Genomic DNA, 9,751 nt, shown 5'->3' on the forward strand with positions numbered 1-9,751 from the left:
CATTGCACTTGGACATAGTTGGCATCCTTGTTAGGGCATCTAGAAATGACTAAGGCTACATCAGTGAATTCTTTCATATCCATAATTATCTATATCAAAATCATTAATTTTTAGAATTTTCCATATGTTTGAACAACATTTCTAGCTAGATTTGAGCCTAATCAATCATGTAGAAATTGCAAGTAAAAGCTAATTGTATTAAATGATACTATTAATCTTTGGTACAGGGAGTCATAATCATTATAGTGATGTGAAATATGAAATCTGATGACCTAAAATGTGTCATTGAATTCAAAAGTTTTGGACTTGAACTCGTTAGAAATGATTCCTCCAGCCACTCAATTTTACATCTAATGACGAAAATTGATTTCTTGTACCAAGGATGAATGACATATCTGTATGCATCTCATAGTGTTAAGGATTCAATTTATATATAGCATCTTTTTGACAAATAATTTATATATAGCGTCCACCTTAAACAAAGTACCAAGCCTCTTCAAACTCTTGAAACATGTCAAAAACTTTATAGGGGCCAATGAATCTTTTTTGACATTTAATTATAAAATTTAAAGATTAAAAAATAGTGAAGATAACTTATATCTATAGCCACTTTTAAATTTTGAGAATCGACGATCTATAATGTGTTACTAAATAAATTATTTGTTATAATGTGTTACTAAATAAACTATTTGTTATACTGTATTACTAAATAAACTATTTGTAGGACTTACACCTTGTACAAACTTGTTTCATGAGGTACCCCTAAGTAATTAAGCAAGCGATCATAAAAGGGAATCATATGCCAAATTTTGCGGGAATCCTACAATTTTAAATTAAAAGCACTAAGGGCAGTTTGGATATCATAGCCACAAGAAGGGGCACTTTGTTAACAGAATGCTACAAATTCACATCTCATGAAGCTTCCACACACCAGAGTGAGGATGGGGAGGCAAGTGCTGATACTATGTGGAGATTTCATGGAAGATTACGAGGTTGATTACCCATGAAAATTACATTTGTTTTTACGATTATTAGTGCACTAATCATACTTAACTCTCTTATGAGTGTTCATTTGGTGGGAGTATTGACCCTTTGGATGGGATATTTTTCGCTACTTGTTCATCTGGGGTCTGTTATTTGAAGTATTTATTGCAATTTAATGGATTTAGAGGCCTGATTTTCGATGGATTATTGTGTAATTTTGATGGGGTTTTTCAGGTTATGGTTCCCTTTCAGGCCTTGCAGGCCTTTGGGGTTTCTGTGGACTCTGTTTGCCCTGGAAAGAAAGCAGGTGAGGCATGCACCACTGCAGTTCATGAGCGTCTTCCCCATGAACAGGTTAGTGGGTTATTATTTTTTAAAGTAATTTTTTATTTGATAATTATTTTTATGAAAATTAGCTTCCATGTATCTTATATTAACTGGTAGTCTATTAGTAAATTTTTTATACTTAACCAGCAATTTCAGTCTCTATTACGCTCGAAATTTTCTTGGTCTATTGTGTGTAACAATTGAGTTTAGTTGCGAAAAATGATGTTGCGAAGTGGTGGTTGAATATGTTTCCGAAATCAAGATGCAGCTAAAGATGGACCATTTAACGTTTTACCCATATAAATTGATTTAATTTTAAGAGTTCCATCAAAATACACATGCTCATGAGGTGAAGTAGGTTTAAAAGGGTAGAATGTTTAATGATTGATAAGTTAGGTGTATTTTGATAAATTTCCCTTTTGGAAGTCATCGCAAAATGCATCTTTAGATGTATGTTCGAAATACTGGGAAGTTATTACCCCAGAAAAAAGGATATTCAGAAATCAGAAGTATATAAAATGCCCGCTGATGTTTGAGTTGGGCTAACCAAAAAACAATTAATAAATAATATATCAACAGGGGTTTGATTAATTCTGATCATTTGTTTTCCTGATATTGCAGTTTTTTATTTGAATTAGTGAAAAAAACTGAAAGGTGAGGTGGATAGAGAAAACCCATGTCACTTTAGAGAGGTTATATAAAATAAACAGTACTGGAAATAGTTTATGATTATACAAATCCATTAAGGACTTGCTAACTCAAAGCCTGATGATGATGTGAAATGAGATTTGGTTTATATTTCAAGTGACAATTTTAATAAGGCTATCGGATTTAATGTGCAGGATTATTTCTAATCGGGTCTCATTCTGCAAATAAGTTTTTAATATGACTAAAGCTGAGGACTTCTTTTGTGGGTGGTAGTGGATTTCTTGACCACTATCTTCTTCAGATTGAACCTTGGCCTCTTTCCTTAGTGGCTAGGGTTGCAGCGTTAGGGGCCTGACTTCGGACTTGTCTCTTCCCCTCCCTACCCCAAGAAGAAAGAAGAAATTCAAAACAGAAACTCCTCTAGTCATAGAATTTAGTTAGTTAATTGGTCCAGCCAACTCCCTACTATGTCAATGATTTTCTCAAACCTCCTCATTGGCATCATTAAACAAGACGGCTTCCTCCTTTGTCTGCTTTCATCTCTTCCAGTGAATGTAACAAATCAGTCAGTCGGGATCAACTCAAAGTTATTCGTAAAACATCTGGTTCTTTGTACTGCAAATTAGCGAACAATGTGTATTGGAAATCGGATAACAGTGGAAATTGTCGATTGAGCTAAATAAAGCTAAAATTGGAGCTGGACTGTCCTGAGAAATGAAAGGCCTAATCTTTGGGGTTTTCATTATATAAAAGATTTACGGTGTTTTTCGCCTGATCATTATCATCATTTTAGCCTTTTTCCCCATTAATTGGGTCGGCTACATGAATCGCGGTTATCCATTCTGTTCTATTAAAGGTCATATCCTCAGTGAGGTCATAAGTCCTCATATCTTTTTGAACTATTTCCAACTTTGTCTTTCAGGCTCTACCCCTTGCCCTTTTCAGTCCTTCTACTTGAATTAACTCGCACCTCCTAACAGGTGCTTACTTGGTCGGCGCCATATATGGCCAGCCCACCTAAGTCTACTCTATCTCATTTTATCGCCTATGGGTGTCATGCCTAAATTCTCTCGAATAGATTCATTTCGAATTCTATCCTGTCTTGTCTTGCCACTCATCCATGCTGTTTTTCTCTTGATAAGGAGCTTAAATCTCAAAATATTTAGCTACTCAATTGTTGGACCTTCAGTACATTTGAAACTTGATAAGTGTGGAAATTGGCAACTGACACAAATCAAAATTGAAATTGAAGCCTAACAAGTTTGAGAATAAGAGAAGCCATTTCTTCAAAGGATATATGGGGTTTTCATTACAGAAATGGATATGTGGTGTTTTTTCTTTATCATCTTTTTTTTTTGAAAGTTAATTCTTACATCACTTTCTTCTTGCAGATATCCTTGTCTCAGATCACTCTCTTTTTGCAGCTAGCTGATCACATATTGTCTAAATTTCTATTTTTTCTTATTTTATTGGGACTGTGTAAGCTGGCAATATGGTTACTATGATGACTTCCATGAGATTGGACTATGCTGCTCAATACAACTAAGAGTCTTTTATCAATGCAAATGTTTACGGGATGCAATATTTTTTATCATACTGCTTAGGTTTTATGTCCTTGATAAGAGCTGCATGATCAATATCCCATACATCCATTGCTTCTTTTATGAATTCTTCACTCTGAAATGAAATGTTGGACTGTGATGGTGTGAGAGAGGGACCCACCAATGGGTTCATGTGGAATTCTGGTGGTTCCACTATCTCTTCATCACTGTTCATCATCTTACCTAATGATAGCAACCCAAAAATGTACTTTCTCAGAAATTAATCATACCCTAACATCGCCATGTTTGCAGACATATCGTGAGTCTCGGGGCCACAATTTTACCCTGAATGCCACTTTTGACGACATTGAAGCAAGCAAGTATGATGGGCTAGTAATTCCTGGTGGGCGTGCACCTGAGTATCTTTCAATGAACGAATCAGTGCTTAAATTGGTTTGTAAATTTTCAGAATCAGGAAAGCCAATAGCCTCTATATGCCATGGCCAGTTGATTTTGGCAGCTGCTGATGTGTTGAGGGGAAAAAAATGCACTGCTTATCCTGCAGTGAAGCCAGTAGCTGTGGCTGCTGGTGCACAATGGGTGGAACCTGAATCAATGGCAGCTTGTGTTATTGATGGTAATTTGATAACAGGGGCTACTTATATGGGCCATCCTGAGTTCATCCGGCTCTTTGTGCAGGCACTTGGGGGAACCATAACTGGTTCAGACAAAAATATTTTGTTCCTCTGTGGGGTATGTATTGATTATGTTGTGTGTTTGTGTGTGTGTGTGCATGCGTGTGTGTGCGCGTGTATGTGTGTGTGAGAAAGAGAGAGAGTGGGGGGGGGGGGGGTTCACATGCATATGTTCTTATCAAGACATGTGTATGTGATACATGAATAACAATTAAGGTCTGGAACTTATTTAAGGGTGATGAATAGATGAGCTACAGATGAAGAATAGTCTTCTAGTTAGCAGTGTATTTTCACGTTCATCATAGTGAGAAATCATAATTCAGAGTGGTGAGGATGCGAGCAGTTCCATATTTCTTATATTGCTTAAACTAACCACGGATACGTTCATTGGCATGCACGATTTTGTTTTTTCATGCATTCTTACATGTGGGTATTTAACATTCTATCCATCCGTCCATGTATCCATTACCTCTTATCTATTTATCCATCCACTCATATTGCATCCATCTAACCCCACAACAGAAAAAAACCAATGGATGTGTGCATGCATGCACATGTACACACATTACAACCAGTGTTCTTTGGTTGTCTAGACATGGAAGTGTAGAGTTTCTCCCTCAGTAATATTTACCCTACTTAAGATGCATTCCTGTTTCGAAAAGGCTACTATCCAACATTATTTACTTATTTCATTTTGTCTAGAATGACTCAACTTATTCCTCTGATTGCATAAATGAGCCACATAGAAGCTTGAAATTCCCAGTCAAAATGTTCCCTCAAAAAAAAAAAAAGAAAAAAGAAGAAGAAGAAGTTGCAAATCCCCTAATAAACAAATAGATACTCGATCTTTCAGGAAGGACCGAGGACCAACATGCTCCTGAATTTGATGATGATGACCCAAGTTTTTCATAATGATTAACCTTCTAGTTATTCCGAAAATACTAAAAGGACCATTTTTCTTTTCTTTTTTAAATTTATACTAGTCTTCTGCTTTGTCATACTATTCCTTCTGCGTTCCTTCTGACTTTTTTAACTTGCAAAATGCATGTCATTGGATTGAGTTGAAAAGGTTGCTCATTCACGACAAGAGCTGCTAATTCTATGTTTTTCTTATTTTTTATTCTTGTTTAAATGTTGATGTTGTAAGACAAATGTGATTAGTAGCTTATTTGTCATTTGATTAACAGCCTTACATCTATGCTAAACCTACTTTTCTCTCTCTCTCTCTCTCTCTCTCTCTCTCTCTCTTTCATATTTGGGGCGAACTCCAATTTCCTTGGACAGGACTACATGGAAGACTATGAGGTGATAGTGCCATTCCAATCTCTCGAAGCTCTTGGTTGCAAGGTTGATGCAATCTGTCCATCCAAAAAACCTGGCGAGACTTGCCCAACTGCCATCCATGATTTCGAAGGTCAGCAAACTTACAGTGAGAAACCTGGCCATCAATTCACTCTCAATGCAAGCTTTGAAGATGCATTGGCTTCCTATTCAAGTTATCATGGCCTTGTTATACCGGGAGGACGCGCACCTGAATATCTTGCTCTTCATGATGCCATATTGGGTTTGGTGAATCAGTTTATGAAGGACAAGAAGCCAGTCGCTTCAATATGCCATGGCCAACAGATACTAGCAGCTGCTGGTGTGCTCAAGGTATAATTCTGTCAAATTATTTTTGTGACGTGAATAGCATATTCCAACGAACTGTTGTATATGGTGATCCATGCTATATCCACTGTCCGTTCCTATTAATAGATGGTTGAGAGGTCCACTTGCCTCTATGAACATCTGTGCTGGACCCACGATGGGTAATCTTCAGCCAATTGTTGGTGGGGACAGATGATTGAGTAGCCTTGGGGGCACCATAACATATTGTACTGGATTATGATATACTTTCAATCAATAGTTTACTATTACCTGTAAGTGGTTGTGTTCTAGAGTGCTTTCCTTGAAGAATGTAATGCTAATGGATCTTGACTGGTGGGGCTGGTCTTGCTTTTTCCAATTTTCTTTTATACGGATAGCCCTTCCGCATGAGGTTTAAACTGGGCTTGAAACACTAAGAAGCTCAAGTGCTTCTGCCTAGGTGAAAACTGAGGAACAACAATTTCAGAGCTTGGACCAGCAATGAAACTATAAAAAATAAAAGGGCCCAAGGATAGTAGCATTGCAACTTTTGGTGGATAATTCAGCCAGAGCTGAAAGCTTAGTTCTTAGATAAAATGATACTCAAATTCTTTGTTAGCCTGGCATCAACATAGAACATATCTCACTTGAACTTCCAAGGTTGAGAATTCATAAATGGCATCTGCCAAATCCTAACAAATATTTTGATTTTTAACAAAATCCAAGCTGGCACCATACTTCACATAATACTATCACCACCACCACCACCACCACCAATACCACCGCTACCACCGCCATCATTTAACATAAACAAAAAGGAAACCTTTGGATCTGTGCACAGATATAGTTGATATATCTATGGAGACCCATAGTTGTCTGATCTTGGTTTGATAGTTGGGATTGAGTAAAAAACAATGTCATATGCTAGCTCTAGTTGAGTCTGGCATACTAATTGATGCATGACATATTTGTCTGCTCTCTCTCAGTAGTCCAATCAAAGAACAGATGGCTGGATGTCTCCAGACATGCCAATTTTGTCTCAAGATGCATGAAAGCTCTCCTTGGACAAAACGTCATCATTATCATTGCCGCCAGCATCACGACAATCACCATTCACCACTAGTACCACCAACAATACCATCATCATAATAAAGACCACATCATTATCTTATTGTACTTATATCCTACTTCCAGGGAAAGAAGTGTACCGCATACCCTGCAGTGAAGCTTAATGTGGTGCTCGGAGGCGGTGAGTGGATGGAACCCGAGCCAATAGATCGATGCTTCACTGATGGTAATCTAGTGACTGGGGCAGCTTGGCCTGGGCACCCTGAGTTCATTTCTCATTTGATGGCATTGCTTGGTATAAAGGTCACTTTTTGACTAATGTATGCATGTACATGTGTGTTTGCTTGTTGCATGGTGAAGTGTTGTGTGTTCAGAAGTTGATGAGAACTAATAAAACAGCTTCGAAGGTTAGCCATAACCTTATTATGTCTACTTTTAGGCGAAGAGCTTAATGCAGTATAAAGTATGAGATGGTTTTGTTTTTGCCTTTTTATTACGAGGCATATCTTCTTACAAAGAAGGTTATGGGACAGGGGTGGGTATGTTGTATGCATATACTAGGGGCATGCGTTAGGTGGTCTGGCAGTCCACCATGGTGCCCGAACAACTTAGGGGAATTTGATTTCTTTGATCTGAAAGTTTTTGGTTGATCTTTAATTTATATATATTAATCTACCATGGCAACAGCTTAAATGAGTTCTTAAAATACTAGATCTATGTCTCTCAAATGGGAGCTTACTTTTTGAAGAGAGATTTCTTGAGCTAAAAAATAGTTCTTTTTAGAGAAATTGATCTTGAGGGTGGCTACAAGGGTGAAATTGATTTTGGCATATTGGTCATGGTGGTAGAGCTGTAACATAACTTCAGGAATTCCAATCCATTAACATGTAATTTGGAACTGAAAACTTTTCATATTTGATGAAGGCAAAAGTAGCTTGTTCCTGTTGTACACATTGTGCTCACTCCTCCGTTACAGTACTTCTAAGAAATTCCAATTTCAAACTTTTGAATCCACTTCAAACTCACTGGTGTTCAGAAAATTAGGATTTTGAGTTCTTAAACAGTCTATAATTGGATAGTTTTTGTTCAATTTCAGTTATTTATTTAAAGGTAAGATTTGTGGCCTTAAACAATAAAAAATTAAGGTGCACTTCAAAACAATGTTGATAGATACCGTTTTAGTGCTGGAAGCCATGCCATGGCATAAAAATTTGTTGTTATCTTGAATTATGAAATTTAAAGCTAAAAAAAAAAAAAATGTAGTTCGAGCAAATTTATAAACAATTAAAGTTTTGAAAATGAACTGCCCATATAAGGCATTATTAGATGCACACTATTTTATGATTTGAGTTTTTTTTTTTTTTTTCCCCTTATATCTGTACATTTCGAGTTCGAGGGGTTTTCAACTTCAGGGCAACATTTTCTATGGGTTTTGAGGTAAGCTTTATAACTTATATAAATTTTTTCCCTAACTCTAGACTTTGGTAAAAAATACGACTTTAGATGTGATATTTTAAGTAGTTCATGATGTGGCACCATGTACCTTTTGCATGTACCTCTATGGCTCGTGACAGATAAGATGGGAGTACCGTTGGAGTTGATTGAATTTTCATATGCTCTCATAAGAGAGAGAGAGAGAGAGCGTGGGCATTGAAGATGTATTTCTTTCAGCGCACACAGTATTCCTTGGGCCATTGCTTTATTACAATTTATAAAATTATACTTTACAAAGAATATGCTGATGTGGGGTTCAGTCTCACGTTGATTTCATGCAAGGATTTTTCATTTATTTGATTTTCGAAAGTATGTAGGTGTGGGGTTCAGTCTCACGTTGATTTCACACAAGGATTGTTGATTTCATACAAGGATTTTTTATTTATTTGATTTTGGAAAGTATCTAGGTGTACTTTTGTGTTAAAGATCTAATACAAGAACACCTAGGCGTGAGAATCTTTTATTACATCACATGAGACTTATGGCTTTTTAGGGTGTAGAAAATAATAAATAGTTTGAAAAAATGGGAGACCCACAGTATAAAAAGGGAAAAGTTTCTATACTTTCCCTACAGCATAGAAGATCTATGCTTCTCCTATCCTCCAGCCGTCCAATTTTGATCAAGAGAGCCATTTATCGTTTGATCATAAATTTGACATTTGAAAGTATTTTATTTTTAATTTTTTTTTATACAATTGTATGAATATGAAATTTGGTATGTGTCACTTTCTCATTGGGTCACAGCTATAAAAAAATATTAAAAATAATTGTTCGATAAAATATAATGACCAAAATACCCCTTGAAACTTTCAAGGGTATTTTGGTCAGTTTATTTTATTAGAAATATTTGTTTTATATTTTTCGCTATTGAACGTACAAATTGTGGTGTTAAAATAGTTTGTAGAAAAAATATTAAAAATAAAATAGTGTAGAGATGTGACATTGCGATTGGAGCAATCATAGCCCTTCATTCAGAATGGACGGATGGATAAGGGGAAGTATATAAGTTTTATGTTGTAGGAGAAGCATAGAAAGCTTGTCCGGTATAAAATTGCTTGATTTATGGTGGAGAATGAGTTTTTGAAAGAGAAAACACAAAAGAAAAACAAGCACCTATACAAAATTCTTGTAGAGAGTTTGTTTCTAAGATTTTTCTGGAGGGATAGGAAGAAAAAAAGAGAACTTTAAACCCAAATAAATAAAAGGCTTGGGAAGATATGTGAGTTTTTGGGAATAGGGGTGGGGCACATGTGGTTAGGGGGGCGGATGCTTCAACATATGTTCCTGCCCTCCATTCCCAATATTAACATATCAAAAAAGAAAAGAAAAAGATATACATTTTTTTTCTTTTAGTGTTTATGGATTTAA

General features: G+C 36.3%; 1 protein-coding gene across 1 annotated transcript; it reads left to right on the plus strand.

Moving 5' to 3' along the window:
* The first annotated feature begins 927 nt into the window (after nt 1–927).
* DJ1D (Class I glutamine amidotransferase-like superfamily protein) lies at nt 928–7,372 on the plus strand. Its single transcript, XM_006847940.4, has 5 exons — nt 928–992; nt 1,219–1,338; nt 3,813–4,253; nt 5,480–5,848; nt 7,016–7,372. The coding sequence occupies exons 1-5, from the start codon at nt 942–944 to the stop codon at nt 7,202–7,204; spliced, it is 1,170 nt and encodes a 389-aa protein (XP_006848003.3). The 5' UTR covers nt 928–941; the 3' UTR covers nt 7,205–7,372.
* The last annotated feature ends 2,379 nt before the right edge of the window (nt 7,373–9,751 follow it).

The sequence above is a fragment of the Amborella trichopoda genome, chromosome 9 (genome assembly GCF_054954075.1).
Source record: "Amborella trichopoda isolate Santa Cruz 75 chromosome 9, AtrichopodaSantaCruz75HAP2 v2.0, whole genome shotgun sequence".
Taxonomy (NCBI): domain Eukaryota; kingdom Viridiplantae; phylum Streptophyta; class Magnoliopsida; order Amborellales; family Amborellaceae; genus Amborella; species Amborella trichopoda.